Consider the following 20,878-nt stretch of genomic DNA (forward strand, 5'->3'; position numbering starts at 1 on the left):
ACAAGATGCTTGACAACTAATATTTGTCTGCTATTTGAGATGCAGAACTTGAAAACAATTATTTCAGAGCACCTCTACCACAAGTTCAAGTTAAATCTGATTTTTTGAGATATTAGAAATTGGCTAATAATAATAAGATAATCAATATGCATGTTTTTCATTATTAAACTAATCGCATCTGTGGATTATCCCAGAGCAAATATCAATGAAATGTGATGATCATGCACATTGTGCTCAATCCAAAACTAATGCATTGTTCCCAGGAACTAGTATACCAAGTCTTTTTGAAAAAAAAAAATTGGGTACATGTACTTATTATGCAAATTAATCAATTATTATGCCTAATCAAATCAGCCAATTGACCCGAGTAATACACAGACACACTAACTACCGGTACCCCAGTCCCTTTGATGGAGAGGATACTGCATTGATGTCGAAATTACCGCTGAACAGCGCCACGTGTGGTGACCCACCATTACCAAGGGGATTCCCCAAGTACTGTCGTTCACCACATCCGGTTTGGTGAAGACTTTCCAGAACGTTCGAATTTTCGAAGATGACGAAACATCCCATGCTTATTGCAATTTCTAACCATCATTGTACATTAGTTGTACGACATGTTGTACACGATGAACACGACCACACTGGCGACGATTGTAAGTACACTAAATTGTTTAGTTGACATTCATATTTAAAGCGGAAATCGATTTAGCTTGACAGTTCAACATCGTACAACTTTTGTTTTGTTATTTACTGAAACAATAAATTAGATACATTTAGAGTAATCAACATAAACCATGTACAAAATAATGCTCGACTACATTGCTTCTGAATATCTTTGAGTATGTGATGTACGACACCTGTTTTTGTTTTGTTTTATTTTTGTTGATTTAATAAAAATGTCGCTATCCAATTGTTGAACTGCACTGATTTCCCATTGTATTCTGTAAATATGCGCTACATGCCTTTCTTTATGGTGTTTTGTCACATGGTTTAACCAGTGTAAAACATCGCCGTGCGGACTGTGTTTATTTTGACACACCCACTGAAAGTCTGTCGGAGGGACTGCGACCCACTCAAATAGCTGCACGTTTCGAAATGGTGGTCTATTAATAAATTATTGATTAAAAACAGTTTCCTTAAAGGACATCAACAGCTTCTTCAAAATTATTTTTTAATTGTCCTTTTGCTTATTACAGTGTTATATCTTGAATTCTGTATTTTTTATATGTTTTTTGCAATGACGGTTCTTGTATTGTTGTTAATTTTGTTAGTGAGTTGTTGTTGTTGTTGTTGTTGTTGGAATATTGATTAGATAAAAACTCACTCCTATCAGAATATGATCATAATAGTAACTTTGAATTTGTATGGTTTCTACTCAGTTTTCGTTTTTTATCTTTCCTTCCAGATGAATCTATGTGCTTGTGCTGTTCTCAGCATGTTTATTATCTCACTGGATGCAGCTGACATTCCCAAAACAGCCAATACATCTTTACTTCGTAATGCCATTTTCAGACCTACAGTGACTTATGAACAACCATCAATAAACACTGATAATGATGGACCTTGCATGAACGATGATGATTGTTCAGCAGATGAGGTTTGTTTCACACCAATAGGTACATGTGAGAGCTGTTTAGCATGGAGCAACGCAGATGGCATACCGCAGAAATGTCAAGGTAATTTATATTGGTTAAAAATTACACTGAAATCTATACGTCTCTGCTTTATAAATTCACTTTATAAAAACAAAAATGGGGCCTAAAAGTTTGGGTTCTATGCAAAGAAACTGACATCCAGAGCCATAAACCATTTTATTGAAAACTAAGACAGTACATGATGGCATAAGTTGCTCGCTCAATGAGCCAAGCCATTTTGTTTTTAACATTTTTTATCAAAGTTGCCATGTTCTCTAATAGACAATAACCCCCCCCCCATTTAAATGAAAACCTTATTGAGGGTACCGATCATCTTCAACATGAGCTTCCTTTTTCCAGTCCTCCTGTACCTCATTTTAAACAAAACTCACTAATTAATTACATCTTGTCAACAGACTATCTATCTGAGAATACTCCCTCTGTAGTAGAAACAGAGACAACTTATGATGAGCCATGTATTTCAGAAAGTAACTGTAAACTTGGATATTGGTGTTACAAACACACAGGGACATGTGAATCTTGTGAGACTCTAAGGGACCATCCAGATGATCAGAAAATTTACTGTGCTGGTAAGAGTGTTCTTATGTCAATAGAAATACATTATCTCAAGTAAAATAAATTACATTTTTGTAAGTAAATAAGCTAAATTGGGATCCTGAAAATAATACAATAAAGTATGTTGTTTAAATAAACAACAGCTAGCTGAAAAAAGTAACAAACTAAAGTAAACAATTAGAAAATTAAATCAATAAGTAAAACAGAACAAAAATAAAACAATACAAGAAATGTAAAATTTAGTGAATATTTTGGGGCAGCTGGTGTTTTTTTCATGGCAATATCTCTGAATTTTGCATAATCAGTGATTTCTTTGTTGTCGGTAAAGGTGAGCATTTTTATCATGATTAGAGATTATAAACAGCAAGGAAGGGTATTTAGTAGTGAATATAAGAATTCCTTGGTAAAATTAGCATATTTGGTGGGAGATAAAAACCGAGTGTGATGTCACATGTTCAATTCAAACTCTATGGTTTGAATGTGCATGTTCCTCTTGGAGAGTTTTTCTCACAAAATGCACAATATATTAACATTTTTAGTAATAATATTTTCTTTTACCAGGTTACACTGTTTTAATCATGGGGTATTTTCATCCTACCATATAAGAAAATGCGAATTCCAAATATGGAATGATTACGCGCGTAAGCGTCCTCTAATAATAAAAACATGGCTGCCATTGGATTTTGACCGGACTCCACGCAAAGAAGTTCGCTGATTCTGTTCTAAACTTTTTGGATTTTGGCATTCCCATGACGTAGGTTATTATAACTTTGTTAAAACGTGTGTACACCTGGTACACCAGCTTCACAAAGAAAGTCTCCATTAGTCTATTGTGACTTGTTTAGGCCCATATGTCTAATACCCACATTTGTATTTGTATTCACAGCTTGGATTGAAGCAAAGCAATCTGATAAGGATGAAATGAAAGTGAAGCTAACCATTTATCTGATAGTTGGAGCTCTGATTATCATTATTGTCATCATAGTACTTGTTCTTATTGCCTGCTGCATTTGTCAAAAAAAAAAACCTGTTATAAGACAACCAGAGCAGAACAATGCAGAGGAAGCCAGTTTTCCTTTAAATGGTTTTGAAACTAAAATATAATTTAATATCACATTTTTTTTATACTACTCCAGCAACCTTGATTAAAATTCATATATAGATGGAATTTTGAGTAAAATGGTGAGCAGAGGTGGGTTTGGGGAGGGATGGGTTTTTTTTTTTAGAAATACAGTATGCTGGTCTCAATTCAGGTGTTATAATTGGTACTATCGTGCATCCTAATATCCAATCACTCAGGTTTAATATATTCTCAACCAATAGAAATTTACATTATCAAATTTGTGTGTAATTAGCCAAGCTTGTTTATATTTCTTGTCCTGTAAGTTAAAGTACCAGTATTTATTTGTTTAAATTGATTATTTATTTATGGTGCCTTGTTTTGTCATAACATTTAACCTGTGAAACATTTTTTGTGTTTTGTGGCAATAAATTTCAGTCAACTTACTATCGTAGTTAGCTGATACATGTGTACTATCAAAATATTTAATTCAAATATTGTAAAATACTTTATTTTCACTGGAATTTATATTCGTGAAAAGACTTTTTAGGTGTTATATAGAATTTATTTTCCCTGATTTTTGATGAGTTGAATGTAAAAGAGATAGGAAAAAAGGTATATTCGCTGGATTTTATTTTTACTGAATCATTCCACAGTAGATTGTTTTCAAAACTTTAAAATGTTTAAAAACTTATATATTGTATATAGATTATTGTATATTGTGAAATGAACTGAAGTAATAATAACGATTTTTTTAAAAGTGCAAATGTATATGTATTAAATGTCTACAGGGCATTAGCTAAAACTTTTAAAATATTACATGAATTGTTTTGCTCATTTATTTTATTTATTACAGAATCCTGTGAAATTAGTTATTTCATCACAGTATTTTTTTACTGAAATTCATTTTTTAGAGATGTATATTTTAGCCATTTCTATGTATTTTAGATATTTAGGATTTTATTTACAAAATAAACTGCTACAAAAAATCTTACTTCTGGTTACTTTGTTATTAAGGATGTTCATGTGATAGTAAAATACAAGTTGAAGAGAAAAAGTTGCCTTTTTGACAGTATTCCTTCAATTCAAACCCTTCATATACTTTTCGAAATAAGTTGCACTATCTAATGAATAATCTTTTCTGTGATGTCAAAATGTCAATTTTGTTTGGTAGTTATTTTTTATTTAGAAAATCCCATAAACTATTTTTATTGGTGCAAGACCACAGACCAAAACAATGTTTATTCGTTCGGCAATTCATCTAAGTGCGTCATCGCTAGAGGGCACGAATCATAAAAAAGATAAACTGTAAACATGCAGGGTTGAGGACGGATGGTGAAAACGAAATTTATTCAATATATTCAACAGTAATTTTTAATGTTATAAAACATTATAAATATATTTTAGGTAGCAAATATTGCACACTTAGTTTCCTGTGGAAGTCGCATTGCTAGTCTTCCCTATAACTTCAGTTTGCTGTATTGCCAGTGAAGTCAACAGGTTGGTGCAGTGTTCTCAGTCTTATCCCGCACCAGGTGACTTGCAATTGTTCATAGATGACAATGTTAACATATGACGAGATTGCAATATGAAAATGGTGAATAAAGTTAAAAACATGGTTTAAAAATGGAAACTCAACATGCCAGTAATCAACCACAGGAAAAAACTAACATGTTGGCCAGCTCAAACTCTTACAAATCTCAGGTAAACAAGACACACCTACTGTATTTGGATTGCACCTAGAGAAATCACTGGAAAAACACCAAGATTAGAACATCCAAATACACACAGAATAAACCCATAGGTACACAGCCGCTAAGTAGTAAACAAAAGACCACATGTTGGTCTCACCTTTGACCCAGGTGATCACGCCCTCAAACAGGGAGCACCTGAGAAAAAAAATATTTAAACAATTTCATTGGTTCATGCAAGGCATTCAAATTGAGCAGCCATTGGTTGATTAGTGGTATGAGACCTTCACATATCCTTTAAATTTTACCTTGTCAGATCACTGCCAGATATCTTACCACATTCAAACAAATGCCTTGCTAAAAATCTCTACCACTGATATGTTGCACACAGGTGCCCCAAAAACTTTAAAACAGCAAACATGCACATATATTTGGAATGAGAAATCAAAATTTCTTTTTAATGAAGCATTACATTGCAAAGATATGTGTAACTTAATCAATAACTTTAATTTAACTGATTTTGATAACTCTCAACAGGCAGTCGATACAGCCACAGATCTTCTCTCAAATATTTACCATGCTGCAGCCCGTAAATGTTTAACAAAACATAAGGTAAAGACAAAAAACCCAAAACATAAGAATAAGAAAAATAACCCTAAGTGGTACACTTGTGAATTGACTAAGCTCAAGAAAGAAGTTCATAAAATGTCAATTAAATTATCATCTAATCCCTACAACAAACAGCTCAGAACTGAATGCTATAATATGAAGCGAAAATATAAACAGCTTGTAAAAAAGAAAAGGCGAGAATACAAGAATGATATACTAACTAAACTAGACACAATGAGTAACTCGCGTCTTGTAGAATATTGGAATTTAATAAATGAACTAAAGGGAGGACAAGAAAATAAGTTATGTGATAACATTAATGCTGAAAAGTGGTATGAACATTTTAAGATACTCAATACAGATGAAATCCCATTTGACGACAACCTAAAAATAGAAACTGACAGCACAGTCACTCTCCTAGTAGAGTGACTGTGCTGACAGCCTAAAAATTACACCTATTATCATTCTGGACCAAAATATCTCTCAATTAGAAATTCAAACTGCAATCAGTGCTTTAAAGAATAGAAATCTCCCGGTAAAGATAGCATAACAAATGAAATGATTAAAACTGGTAGAAATGTCCTGATAAAGCCTCTACAAAAACTGTTTAACCACAGTCACCCTCTACTAGTAGAGTGACTGTGATTTAACCATATCCTCAACAGTGGTCACTTTCCTAGTGCCTGGAATATGGGTATTATCACGCCAATCTTTAAAAAGGGGGAGCGAGCTGACCCAGGAAATTATCGAGGAATTACTCTTCTAAATAGTCTGAGTAAACTCTTCACCTCTGTACTAAAAGAGAGACTTACTAAACATATCAATGAAAATAACATTATAATGAAAGAACAGGTTGGCTCCATGCCAAAATTCAGAACAGCTGATCATAGTTGCGTTCACGCACAGCTCCTTAGCACGGGCTAAGAGGTCAAATTCCTTAGCCCGTGCTAAGAAAACGTGCGTGAACGCTTAGCACGGGCTAAGGAATGCTAAATACGGGTTAAATCTGATCCAAATTTAAGACGCGGTCTAGACCTTAGCACGGGCTAACGAAGTATGCGCGAACGCTTAGCCCAGGGCTAAGCGCCCTCTGCGGCGACCTTTGGGTGTGAAAATTGTCCCATGTTCGTATTGTGACGTTAAATGTGGGGGGGGCCTTTATGGGGCTACACCGTATTCAGGATCGGGGAGCTTGTCTTTAATGCCGGTCTAATAGTCTTTGTCTTTGGTAGCGTGCTTATCTTATAAGTTTCCTCCCTCTCAGCTCGTCCGCTGTCACAGGGTGGGGATCGTTTGGTGAATGTATATCACCACAACTGAGACTGTGCAGAGAAAGAAATATACCAGTAACGATTATAACAAATCAACACAACACAATAAATACGGTTTCCTGTACTTTAATAAACAAATAACAGGGATGCTGGTCACTGGAACCAGCAAGGGGAGGGGGATACACTGTAAAATGAAATAAATTAGAGACTTGATCGATGCTGCAGGGAACACTCCACTCTCCACTGGACAGCAATGTGCAATGTTGCGTTCCTTCGTATCTGGCACACTGGCGAAGCAGCTGCACTACAATTTAAACTCGTGCTCTGTGTCCAGGGAGTATCGGCAACTGCACTGCTATCTGCTGCTACTGGTAGCACTGGTACAACGGGAGTAGTTCAGTGGTTCCTGTTGATCAGCAGAGATTACTGCATAGCACGTCTGCATATGTACCCCTGTATAGGATACAGCTCACTGGAGTCAGGAATCAGCATCACAAGACGTTACAGGATCAAGTCAGGTCACCTTCCTGACTAAAGATTTTCCCCTTATGTCTCAACTTAAATACCCTAGCTAATTTATGGCCATGCAAATAATAAAATGTATATAACGAAATGATTGGTTATCTCGAAATAGCCGACAAATCAGTGTACAGAGGATGCCAATTTTGATAGTGGAATAAACCATTCTTAATCCAAGCTCTACCAATTTAAAGTAGGAGACTCGGGTCAATGATGTCATATCTATTTTCATTGCCAACAACACTGGGTTCAGCACATTCCAATGTATTTCACAATCACCATTATGCCACAGGGAGAGACAGGATGTATGTATCTCAACTTCTGCTGACAACACAATCCAGTGACTGTATCAGCAGTCTTAAAAATAAACATGTGCAATGGGTTGTTGGAAAGTATCCAAACATGTGCACTTTTCATTCACACAGCCAGGGCTCTGTACTTTTAACTTACAATTTATGTCACAGTATCCTCAGGGGCGGACATCCGGGCATTTTCTACCGCCTGGCAACCCTCGCGGTGAAAACAAAGACCAAAAACTCGCAGAAAACGATACTTTGCGATGGTTGTTGAGAGTCCCCTGAACAGTGTAACAAGATTAGCCCTACGTGTGTAACATATATGAATTTGGTTGTTCAGGATTACTTCAAAGTTGAGTTTGTGTTGTTTTCTCGAGTTTTCACCGGCTCCACCGGCGTTCCACAGCTGCGCGCACATAGCCCATAGAAATACGTGGCATTGACGCCGCGCTGCAGTTCGGCGTCTTCTACACCGATCTGACGCATATCGCGCTAGGTGTGCCGGGAGTTTGTTCGAACGTTTTGAAGTCAATCGTCGATTGCCATGTATTTTACGGATATATTAAATCGTTTCAGAGACCTGTTTACTAAATAATGATAAATGAAACTTAGAAATCTTGTAAGAACAAACTGGGCCCAAATTGCAATAAGTTTACGCTGCTAGAGTCTGGTTCGGATGGAGTTCTACACGTGATTTTATTGCGCTCAAGGACGTTCTATTTTCGAACTAGTTGAAACCGGAAATAACGCAACTACTTTCGAACTTCAAACACAAATTTGATTATCGTTATTATGTGTTAGTTTCTGTTGTTTCAAAGATTGAATTATGTATGACAATAATATTTCACTCTATAAACAATATTTCACTAAAATATGTGATTCAAAGGCAACCCAAATTGTAAAAATCAATATCAAGTTCCGCGTATAAACACTGTTGTAAAGAGGCGGCGGAGCGGAATTTTAGCCAAAATCGGCTAGTAAGGCGTCATATGACACAGGTTTGTGCCATCCTGCGTAACAAGGGTCACGCGCCATCCTCCGTGGGGCCGATGGTAGAGAATGAGGTTTGTGCTGGGACAGCGCTTCCGGTGACGACACAACGAATACGTGGTACAGTGGTGCGCGTCTTAGCAACGTAGAACGTCCGTGACGTAGCTACGCCCCCGAGGATAACGACACTATTCCACCAGTCAGTACTCCGCGCTCGCTTCCACACTAATCGGGTCACTGTAGTAGTAGAGCGTACAGCAGCTCCAATCGTAGACAAAATAAATTTGGTTCGCTGTCTACGACATGCATTAACAAAACTCTGTATTCTGTTACGACCGTTGTATGCTGTTTATGTGCATCCAAATAAGTTGGATCCGTCTTCTCTCGCGTTCCTGTGCACGTCGCTTCAAATTTAGAACGAAACATGCCAGCAGCAGAAATAGAACCTCGCGCGTGTCATCCATTTTTCGTTCGTAAATAGCGGCTTACCAAAGGTCACCGACTAATGGCACCCCTTAGCCCGTGCTAACGACTGGCCCTCCCTGTGCGTGGACGCAATTGGGTCTAGCCAAAATGCAAATATGCTAGATTAGCCTAAATCAGCTTAAATCTTAGCCCGTACTTCGCGTAACGTGAACACAACTCATATCTTTGTACTTAAACAGTTACTGATTAAATATTTAAAAAGTAAAAAGCGAATCTTTGCATGTTTCATTGACTTTAAAAAGGCTTTTGATTCAATCTGGCACCAAGGCTTACTTTACAAACTCCGTAAAAACAACATCTCTGGTAAATTCTACAATATCATAGAATCAATCTATCAAAACTCTCTTGGTTGTGTCAAAACAAAAACGGGGCTTACACCCTCTTTCCCAGTAAACAGAGGGATTAGACAGGGAGATAACCTGAGCCCACTTTTATTCAATCTATATGTTAATGACATCCAATACCACATTGAATTCTCACAAAATAACCCATCAACTCTTTTAACTAACCAGCTATCCTGTTTACTGTATGCAGGTGACTTATTACTACTTTCAGAATCAAAACATGGTCTCCAAAATGCCATTGATTCTGTAGGAATATATTGCAAACAGTGGAAGCTTGATGTCAATGCATCAAAATCAAAAATAATAATGTTTAACAAATCTGGGAAAATGCTATCAAAAAACAAATTTAAAATAAATGGACAAGAATTGGAAAACGTAACAGCATATACCTATTTAGGACTAAAAATAAATTCTTCAGGTAAACTCAGCAAAGCACAGGAAGATCTTGGACACAGAGCAACAAAAACACTATTCAAAATGAAACAACTATTATACTCAGAAAATAACATCCCAATAAAAACACACCTGAAACTATTTGACAGCATAATCAAACCAGTCCTACTCTATTGCAGTGAAGTATTGGCTAGTGATTGCATACTACAATCCAAAGATCTTCATAATAATATGCTTCCTATGGAGAAGCTACACATCAAATTCTGTAAATATGTGTTACAAGTTAACTGTAAAGCTAGTAATTTAGCATGTCTATTAGAACTTGGTAGGTATCCCCTACTTCTAACGAGCATAAAGCACTTAATAAATTATTGGCAAAAAATTAAAAATAAAAATACTCTAGTTCATGAAGCATATCAACTTGGAATGGAGCTTGACAAAAACAATACACCTAACTGGGTAACTGGTGTGAAAAGCATACTAAAATATGTAATTGAAAACAATGTGTGGGAGAACCAACATCTGCATAATGCTGCCTCTATAACAAAAAAGGTTATGGGCAATCTCCGAAAAATATTCAAAATTAACAGTCAAGAAAAAATGCAGGATGACAACAAAGGAAAAAACCAAAAAAAAAATATGAGGAGTATCTTTCACTAATAAAAGACTCTAAACATAGATCAGCACTAACAAAACAAAGGATTAGTAGTGCTCATGTTCTACAAATAGAAATGGGTCGCTACAATAAAATAGATGCATGCAAAAGGAAATGCCCTGTGTGTGACCTAGACGAAATTGAAGATGAAAAACATTTTCTGCTTAACTGCAAATTATATGAAAATGAAAGAAACCAACTAAACACTAAGTCAAAAATGTCACTCCCAAACACGACAGATGAAGAAAAAATGATAGCTATGATGAACAACAATGACATAAAACAATTATAAAACTAGCTAAATACATATACGAATGTTTCAAAATTAGAGAAAATAACATGAAAAAGCCTTCATTCTCATCCAAATAAACAACATTATCAATATCAAGGCATATCTGCAAGGTTTTTTATTTTTTTATTTTTTCTGTTTTTTATGATATTTTATCTTATTGTCTTTCTTGTTTTTTCTTTCATCCACACTTTATTGTAATTCAACTATCCTATAAGGGATACGATATCAATAAAGTTTATTATTATTACTCGTAGATGTTCTATATGCAAATAAACAAAACAAAGTAAAAAGATAATCTGAGCTAAGAGGGCGTTACACAGTGGGATTTTCCCTATTTCCGGCATGATTCAGCTCATAAACAACTCAAGACTTAAAGGTGTGTTGGCCAAGAAACTTGTGAGAATGAATCACATCCGCTGGTATAAGGGTACGTAATATTTTGCAATAAGTTGATTCGGCAGTTGTATCGGCAAGCATCGACTTGGGGGCTCAACAGGCGTGATAATGACGGTATGATTACAGCCATTGCTTCGCGGCTCCAGAATTTTATTTTGACGATTGGGATAAGGAGGCACAGATCAACGTAATCCCGATCGTCAAAGTATAACACCAGAGCAGCGAAACCACTGGTAGTGGAATCAATGATCGTAGATGCCTGTGCTTTCTGTTTGTTTGTTGTTCAACTCCCACGTAATGTACAGTGTAGTTGTTATTCTAACAGCATTATGACCATGTCTTTTGGTCCGGTGGCTACGCCATAGTACTTGCCTTACTTGTTTTTGTGATGCTGGACAACAATCTTCGAACTTAAAAAGTTCTAACAAACTTTAAAGAAGCAAAATTCGTCCGTCAAGCCCACAAATAATCTTGTATATTCAAAACAATATATATTACCCTTAAAAATTGCAAAGATTGTTTTTGTGTTCACCAAAACTGCTTAGAAAGCAGTGTAGAAAATGTCAACAAATGTTATATTTTTCTATTTGAATCACAAATTGCATCTTCATCTGCAAATGAAATATTATTCTTATTATTAAATAAATATTCTGTTTATATTTATTCTGTTTATGCTCACCATGTTGATCTTGTTTTGTTTTACAGACAAATTGGTTTATACTATATGTACTGGAATTATCAGTTTGTTTGCTGTCTGTAGTTTCCCTAGCTGCAACCATACAAGTAGACCCATTGAATAAGGTCATACTTCTTGATATATCAGAAAGGAACACTGATAATGATGGACCTTGCATGAACGATGATGATTGTTCAGCAGATGAGGTTTGTTTCACACCAATTGGTACATGTGAGAGCTGTCTGGCATGGAGCAGCGTAGGTGATACTCCACAGAAATGTCAAGGTAGCAATTGTTAATCTTAAAGTTTTTCTGCACCTTTTTCTTTTATTTTTCAATATTTCTGGAAATGAACCCCAATTTTGAAGCCAACAGACAAAATTTGAATTTGGCTATTTTTTGTTCTAATCTTCTGAAGGAAGGTACAGACTTATTATAAACAAGACTATTTTGTGAATTTGTGATGAAAAGGGGGGAAGTGGCGATGAAAAGGTTAAGTTGCCTTGTCAGGAAAAAGTCCTAAAAGCCAGTAATATTGAATAATATATTTAAAATAACAATTTATGATCTTGAAAAAATATCAGAATATTGAAGGAACCTACTGGCTGTCTGATCATTGTATTTGTGTTTTTCAAATTGAACAGTGTCTTCAAAGCCTTCAAAAGTAATTTGTAACTTTTCAGGTTACACTTATTTCAGATTACCCATGCAGTCAGTTGTTCACATTTGTGAATGTAGATTTAAATTGAAACAAGAAGTTGGAATTTGCTATGTAGTGCTCTTTTGTACCATGCTGACAATGAATGTCATCTCAAAATTATGTTCATCTGCACTAGTATCAAAATCACTTGCTGTGATTTGTTTTTATTTTTATTTTTATTTATTTACCATGAACCAAATCAATCAGTAGTCCGGAATGAGTGTACAAGAAACAAAATTTCCTTTCATAGATTAAGATTGTTAATTTTGTATAGTGTTATTACATATATCACTTTTAAACTGTGCCAGGCAAATTATATTGTTTATCTTTACATATACAATACATACACATGTCAAATGTGACAGTGAGGCATTTTTTAAGACTGGTTACAACCAACAACAAAAAGTGTGTTGTGTGTGGAACAATCCAGTGATCATAACTTCCAGATTGACAATTATGCTGAAAGTTGATCCAACTAAAGTAGACAAATTACTCCATTACATGTCAAAATATAATTCATTGACAAAAGCGCCCTCTATATTACTTAGTAACTATGCTATTTTTAGATTATGCTAATAAAGCTGTTCTGTACATGGCTGCCATTTTTGGATTGATTATTATGTAGTCTGCTGGTCAATTCTTTTTAATACACAGCATTGTTTAAACGAGAAGATTGTATCATTACTGTGAATAGTACCGAACTATCTTTAATTATGTTGTATATACTTTTTTAATTATATGCTTGCACTTACATACCGGTAAATTATTTTCCATGGTCAAAATGAGTAATATTTTAATTATTATACAGCCAATTTTTTGGGTTTAAATGTGCTTCTTTTGCAAATGTGTTTCTAATAGAGCAAACACGATAGTGTATCAATTTCATATTTCAGTTTCTCAGCAATGCATATGTGTAAACAAATTCTTTGCTCTTACTTTGAAAAGATTCTATCATTTTACAAATGCAAACACAAACTTTCCTAATTCATACAAACAGACCTTTTTCGTACAAGTGCCCCACCTGTGGTAGAAGCTAGAAACACGTACAGCGGACCATGTATATCAGAGAAAGACTGCCCTCTAGGAGATTGGTGCTATAGTCACATAGGGACATGCGAGTCTTGCAAGACTCTTGATAAACATCCAGAAGATCAGAAAATACATTGTGCTGGTAGGTGAAACAATAACATTGAAGTCAAATGATACATACTACATGTACAAGATTATGAAATGATTTACACAAAAACTGTATGATCTATTGAAGAATAGAACAGAATAGAAAAATCAAACAGAACTAAACAAAAAGTAGAGCAAAAATAGCGAACATGATTCATTTTGACTTGGGGTTCTTAGTTCTGACGCTAACCCTGACCCCTTAAGAGTAGAAGCATGTAACCACCTGAATAGTCATGTGACCTTTTGTTGTCAAGTTGATTCATTCTTGATTGGAACATTCTAGATATGAGCTCAGTAAAAACACTTTTTTAAATTTAAACATTTGAGCATTCTTTTTATTCATGATTCTATTCATTTGGATTTTCTTATTTGTAGATTGGATCGCTGCCAGAACTTCTAAGGAAGAAGAAAGAAAAACAAGATTGACGATTGGCCTGATAGTTGGATCGGTAATTATTGTTGTCATTGGTATCATTGTTGGTATCATTTTTAGGTGTTACATCTTGCATAAACCAAAACCTATTGTAGTACAAGAAGAACAGATTGACACTGTATAGATCATTATTAGTTTCATCTCTGTTGGACTCCTATACCACAAAACAACAGTTTTGATACTAAAATTTTTTGCAACATGCTCACTTAACATAAGAATTGTATGATGTTAATAAGTGGTGATAGAGTGCAAAAAGTCATCAAGGTACTCATCATTCGAACTGAACAATATTACAAACTGGATGTCAACATTTCTCCCAGTTTATAGATGTTTATTTTGTCCACAGCAGTTGTTATATACCACAAGAAAAGCACAGTTGTTTGTCAAAACCTAACCAAAGTTGTTAAAATTTGTTGACCATTTTAATACATTGTATAACTTTATTTCACCCTATGTCACTTAGTTTTATTTTGAGATCGTTTCTTTCTCTAGTAAATTATGTTAAATTGCCATAAAACCAACAAAACTTACCCATTATACTTGATATTATACATATATTTTCTGTGAAGGTTTTTACAATGAGGAAAATTATTTGTATTTTACTTTTATTGACATGTTAGCACAGTATATTTACTTTTATTGACATGTTAGCACAGTATATTTACTGTTTCTTCAAAAGCAAACAACTCATCTCATGCTGGTGTAATTAATAAACATGCCTACACACAAATGCACCTAGCAACTAGAACACAGAAATGTTTATTGGTTTATTATGTGAAAACCACAGAGCTATTGTCCCATTGTATCTTGGACTCGCATTCTTTTGTGTGCTACAGTCATGTTTTTTTCTAAAAATCTCCATTTTAGAACACAATATTGAAGAAAAATTAAATTTTACAACACTTTTTGAAGTAATTTAACAAAACATCATCACTACCCCATCATTACTAATATATAATTTTTTCAGCCTATATCACCAGGCTACAATTAATTCTTGAAAATTGACGCCAAACTTTTTTAAGTCAATATCCTTATATTACCCTGGAGTACAATTTATTGCACCATGAATAAATTATGGATATTTTCATTTATAAGTAGGCTTCTGTCTCAAGAACTTTTGTGCTCTTAAAAAAAAATTGTATATACCGGTACCTGTACAGTTTGTATATTTAAGATATAATCTTTTCAAATGGATTAACACAAGTTGATGTAAATTTGCAGCTGTATCTGTAGTTTTAAACAAATTAATTCTAGATAAAAAATATACTTTTCTGGTCATCATGTTAATGAGTTAAAAATGGGGCAAGTTTATGTATACCTTGTGGACCTATCAGATTTGTTCATTTTGTGACAATATCATTAATTTTCTATTTTCAGCAAATATTTTTGGTAGAAAATTATATTTTTCAACATTTTCTTGAAAACAACCAGCCTGATTGTTTTGATATGTAATTGCAAGGACCTCTATCAGATTTGTTTATTTCATGACAATATTATTAATTCATATATTTTCATATTACAACTTTTTTTGATAATATTTAATATTTTCAATTCTTTTTGAAAACTACCAGCCTGATTGCTTTGATATTTGAGCTGTACATAATTTTGGTGAACATTTTATTGGATGAAGTTAAGTTGGCATGTTCTCAATAGCATTGCTTGACTTGGCTACCACAATAATTTTGTAGCACAGCGGAGCTTTTTTGACTGTCATGTCATTTGTTAAACACTTTTTGTCAGAATTTTAGAAACAATTTTAAAATAAAAATGATTTGTGCTCATTGATTTTGTATTTGTTGATAAGATACTAATGTAGACTTGCATACAGTTACTTGTTTATTATGTTTTTTTTCCAATAAAATAAAATATGGGAGTGTATAAATGGCAAAAGCTTGTTATTTCGTTATTGTCAGTGCTTTCCATCTGATGTGTTAGAATGACATCCAGTATGATGTTTTCTGTCTGATTTCATGGACTTTGCATCAACCCTTCCATTTGATAGGCTATCAGAACATAGGCCAGTCTTGGATAATGTGGTAAGTGTGACATTGCTGTAGCCTAAACTGATGGTACTTTTGATGTGGTAAGTATGCCATTGCTGTAGCCTTAAACTGAGGGTACTTTTAATGTGGTAAGTGTGCCATTGCTGTAGCCTAAACTGAGGGTACTTTTGATGTGACATTCCTGTAGCCTAAACTGATGGTACATTTGATGTGGTAAGTGCGCCATTGCTGTAGCCTAAACTGATGGTACTGATGGTACTTCTGATGTGGTAAGTGTGCCATTACTGTAGTCTAAACTGATGGTACTTTTGATGTGGTAAGTGTGTCATTGCTGTAGCCTAAACTGATTGTACTTTTGATGTGGTAAGTGTGACATTGCTGTAGCCTAAACTGATGGTACTTATGATGTGGTAAGTGTGCCATTGCTGTAGCCTAAACTGATGGTACTTTCATGTGGTAAGTGTGCCATTGCTGTAGCCTAAACTGATGGTACTTTTGATGTGGTAAGTGTGCCATTGCTGTAGCCTAAACTGATGGTAATTTTGATGTGGTAAGTGTGACATTACTGTATTATAAACTGATGGTACTTTTGATGTGGTAAGTGTGCCATTACTGAAGTCTAAACTGATGGTACTTTTGGTGTGGTAAGTGTGCCATTGCTGTAGCCTAAACTGATGGTACTTTCATGTAGTAAGTGTGACATTGCTGTAGCCTAAACTGATGGTACTTTTGGTGTGGTAAGTGTGCCATTGCTGTAGCCTAAACTGATGGTACTTTCATGTAGTAAGTGTGCCATTGCTGTAGCCTAAACTGATGGTACTTTTGATGTGGTAAGTGCCATTGCTGTAGCTTAAACTGATGGTACTTTCATGTGGTAAGTGTGCCATTACTGTAGTCTAAACTGATGGTACTTTTGATGTGGTAAGTGTGCCATTGCTGTAGCCTAAACTGATTGTACTTTTGATGTGGTAAGTGTGCCATTGCTGTAGCCTAAACTGGTGGTAATCTTGATATGGTAATTGTGACATTGCTGTAGCCTAAACTGATGGTACTTTTGATGTGGTAAGTGTGCCATTGCTGTAGCCTAAACTGATGGTACTTTTATGTGGTAAGTGTGACATTTCTGTAGCCTAAACTGATGGTACTTTCATGTGGTAAGTGTGTCATTGCTGTAGCCTAAACTGATGGTACTTTTGATGTGGTAAGTGCCATTGCTGTAGCCTAAACTGATGGTACTTTTATTTGGTAAGTGTGACATTGCTGTAGCCTAAACTGATGGTACTTTTGATGTGGTAAGTGTGCCATTGCTGTAGCCTAAACTGATAGTACTTTTGATGTGGTAAGTGTAACATTGCTGTAGCCTAAACTGGTGGTAATCTTGATATGGTAATTGTGACATTGCTGTAGCCTAAACTAATAGTACTTTTGATGTGGTAAGTGTGACATTGCTGTAGCCTAAACTGATGGTACTTTTGATGTGGTAAGTATGCCATTGCTGTAGCCTAAACTGATGGTACTTTCATGTGGTAAGTGTGCCATTGCTGTAGCATAAACTGATGGTACTTCTGATGTGGTAAGTGTGCCATTGCTGTAGCCTAAACTGAGGGTACTTTTGATGTGTGACATTCCTGTAGCCTAAACTGATGGCACTTCTTATGTGGTGAGTGTGCCATTACTGTAGTCTAAACTGATGGTACTTTTGATGTGGTAAGTGTGACATTGCTGTAGCCTAAACTGATGGTACTTTTGATGTGGTAAGTATGCCATTGCTGTAGCCTAAACTGATGGTACTTTTGATGTGGTAAGTGTGCCATTGCTGTAGCCTAAACTGATGGTACTTTTTATGTGGTAAGTGTGCCATTGCTGTAGCCTAAACTGATGGTACTTTTGATGTGGTAAGTGTGCCATTGCTGTAGCCTAAACTGATAATACAAACTGTGGGGTTATATCTACAAACTGTGGGGTTATGTCTACAAACTGTGGGGTTATATCTACAAACTGTGGGGTTATATCTGCAACTGTGGGGTTATATCTGCAACTGTGGGGTTATATCTACAAACTGTGGGGTTATGTCTACAAACTGTGGGGTTATATCTACAAACTGTGGGTTATATCTGCAAATTTTCTGCAAACATAGGCCAGTCTTGGATAATGTGGTAAGTGTGACATTGCTGTAGCCTAAACTGATGGTACTTTTGATGTGGTAAGTATGCCATTGCTGTAGCCTTAAACTGAGGGTACTTTTAATGTGGTAAGTGTGCCATTGCTGTAGCCTAAACTGAGGGTACTTTTGATGTGACATTCCTGTAGCCTAAACTGATGGTACATTTGATGTGGTAAGTGCGCCATTGCTGTAGCCTAAACTGATGGTACTGATGGTACTTCTGATGTGGTAAGTGTGCCATTACTGTAGTCTAAACTGATGGTACTTTTGATGTGGTAAGTGTGTCATTGCTGTAGCCTAAACTGATTGTACTTTTGATGTGGTAAGTGTGACATTGCTGTAGCCTAAACTGATGGTACTTATGATGTGGTAAGTGTGCCATTGCTGTAGCCTAAACTGATGGTACTTTCATGTGGTAAGTGTGCCATTGCTGTAGCCTAAACTGATGGTACTTTTGATGTGGTAAGTGTGCCATTGCTGTAGCCTAAACTGATGGTAATTTTGATGTGGTAAGTGTGACATTACTGTATTATAAACTGATGGTACTTTTGATGTGGTAAGTGTGCCATTACTGAAGTCTAAACTGATGGTACTTTTGGTGTGGTAAGTGTGCCATTGCTGTAGCCTAAACTGATGGTACTTTCATGTAGTAAGTGTGACATTGCTGTAGCCTAAACTGATGGTACTTTTGGTGTGGTAAGTGTGCCATTGCTGTAGCCTAAACTGATGGTACTTTCATGTAGTAAGTGTGCCATTGCTGTAGCCTAAACTGATGGTACTTTTGATGTGGTAAGTGCCATTGCTGTAGCTTAAACTGATGGTACTTTCATGTGGTAAGTGTGCCATTACTGTAGTCTAAACTGATGGTACTTTTGATGTGGTAAGTGTGCCATTGCTGTAGCCTAAACTGATTGTACTTTTGATGTGGTAAGTGTGCCATTGCTGTAGCCTAAACTGGTGGTAATCTTGATATGGTAATTGTGACATTGCTGTAGCCTAAACTGATGGTACTTTTGATGTGGTAAGTGTGCCATTGCTGTAGCCTAAACTGATGGTACTTTTATGTGGTAAGTGTGACATTTCTGTAGCCTAAACTGATGGTACTTTCATGTGGTAAGTGTGTCATTGCTGTAGCCTAAACTGATGGTACTTTTGATGTGGTAAGTGCCATTGCTGTAGCCTAAACTGATGGTACTTTTATTTGGTAAGTGTGACATTGCTGTAGCCTAAACTGATGGTACTTTTGATGTGGTAAGTGTGCCATTGCTGTAGCCTAAACTGATAGTACTTTTGATGTGGTAAGTGTAACATTGCTGTAGCCTAAACTGGTGGTAATCTTGATATGGTAATTGTGACATTGCTGTAGCCTAAACTAATAGTACTTTTGATGTGGTAAGTGTGACATTGCTGTAGCCTAAACTGATGGTACTTTTGATGTGGTAAGTATGCCATTGCTGTAGCCTAAACTGATGGTACTTTCATGTGGTAAGTGTGCCATTGCTGTAGCATAAACTGATGGTACTTCTGATGTGGTAAGTGTGCCATTGCTGTAGCCTAAACTGAGGGTACTTTTGATGTGTGACATTCCTGTAGCCTAAACTGATGGCACTTCTTATGTGGTGAGTGTGCCATTACTGTAGTCTAAACTGATGGTACTTTTGATGTGGTAAGTGTGACATTGCTGTAGCCTAAACTGATGGTACTTTTGATGTGGTAAGTATGCCATTGCTGTAGCCTAAACTGATGGTACTTTTGATGTGGTAAGTGTGCCATTGCTGTAGCCTAAACTGATGGTACTTTTTATGTGGTAAGTGTGCCATTGCTGTAGCCTAAACTGATGGTACTTTTGATGTGGTAAGTGTGCCATTGCTGTAGCCTAAACTGATAATACAAACTGTGGGGTTATATCTACAAACTGTGGGGTTATGTCTACAAACTGTGGGGTTATATCTACAAACTGTGGGGTTATATCTGCAACTGTGGGGTTATATCTGCAACTGTGGGGTTATATCTACAAACTGTGGGGTTATGTCTACAAACTGTGGGGTTATATCTACAAACTGTGGGTTATATCTGCAAATTTTGGGTTATATCTTCAAACTCTTAGGTTATATCTATAAACTGTGGGGTTATATCTACAAACTGTGGGGTTATATCTACAAACTGTGGGGTTATATCTGCAACTGTGGGGTTATATCTGCAACTGTGGGGTTATATCTACAAACTGTGGGGTTATGTCTACAAACTGTGGGGTTATATCTACAAACTGTGGGTTATATCTGCAAATTTTGGGTTATATCTTCAAACTCTTAGGTTATATCTATAAACTGTGGGGTTATATCTACAAACTGTGGGGTTATATCTACAAACTGTGGGGTTATATCTGCAACTGTGGGGTTATATCTACAAACTGTGGGGTTATATCTGCAAACTGTGGGGTTATATCTACAAACTGTGGGGTTATATCTGCAAACTGTAGGGTTATATCTGCAAATTTTGGGCTATATCTTC

General features: G+C 35.8%; 2 protein-coding genes across 2 annotated transcripts; both read left to right on the plus strand.

The window, feature by feature from the left end:
• Positions 1–460: 460 nt before the first annotated feature.
• On the plus strand, positions 461–4,267 carry LOC102808034 (uncharacterized). Its single transcript, XM_085502871.1, has 4 exons — positions 461–656; positions 1,409–1,679; positions 2,054–2,227; positions 3,100–4,267. Exons 1-4 carry the CDS (start codon positions 618–620, stop codon positions 3,315–3,317), a joined length of 702 nt encoding a protein of 233 aa, XP_085358997.1. The 5' UTR covers positions 461–617; the 3' UTR covers positions 3,318–4,267.
• A 6,973-nt stretch (positions 4,268–11,240) lies between these two features.
• On the plus strand, positions 11,241–14,477 carry LOC100366972 (uncharacterized). Its single transcript, XM_002736832.4, has 4 exons — positions 11,241–11,329; positions 11,921–12,176; positions 13,589–13,762; positions 14,143–14,477. The coding sequence occupies exons 1-4, from the start codon at positions 11,324–11,326 to the stop codon at positions 14,322–14,324; spliced, it is 618 nt and encodes a 205-aa protein (XP_002736878.1). The 5' UTR covers positions 11,241–11,323; the 3' UTR covers positions 14,325–14,477.
• Positions 14,478–20,878: the final 6,401 nt, after the last annotated feature.

Source organism: Saccoglossus kowalevskii, chromosome 8, assembly GCF_978046115.1.
Source record: "Saccoglossus kowalevskii chromosome 8, keSacKowa6.1, whole genome shotgun sequence".
Classification (NCBI taxonomy): domain Eukaryota; kingdom Metazoa; phylum Hemichordata; class Enteropneusta; family Harrimaniidae; genus Saccoglossus; species Saccoglossus kowalevskii.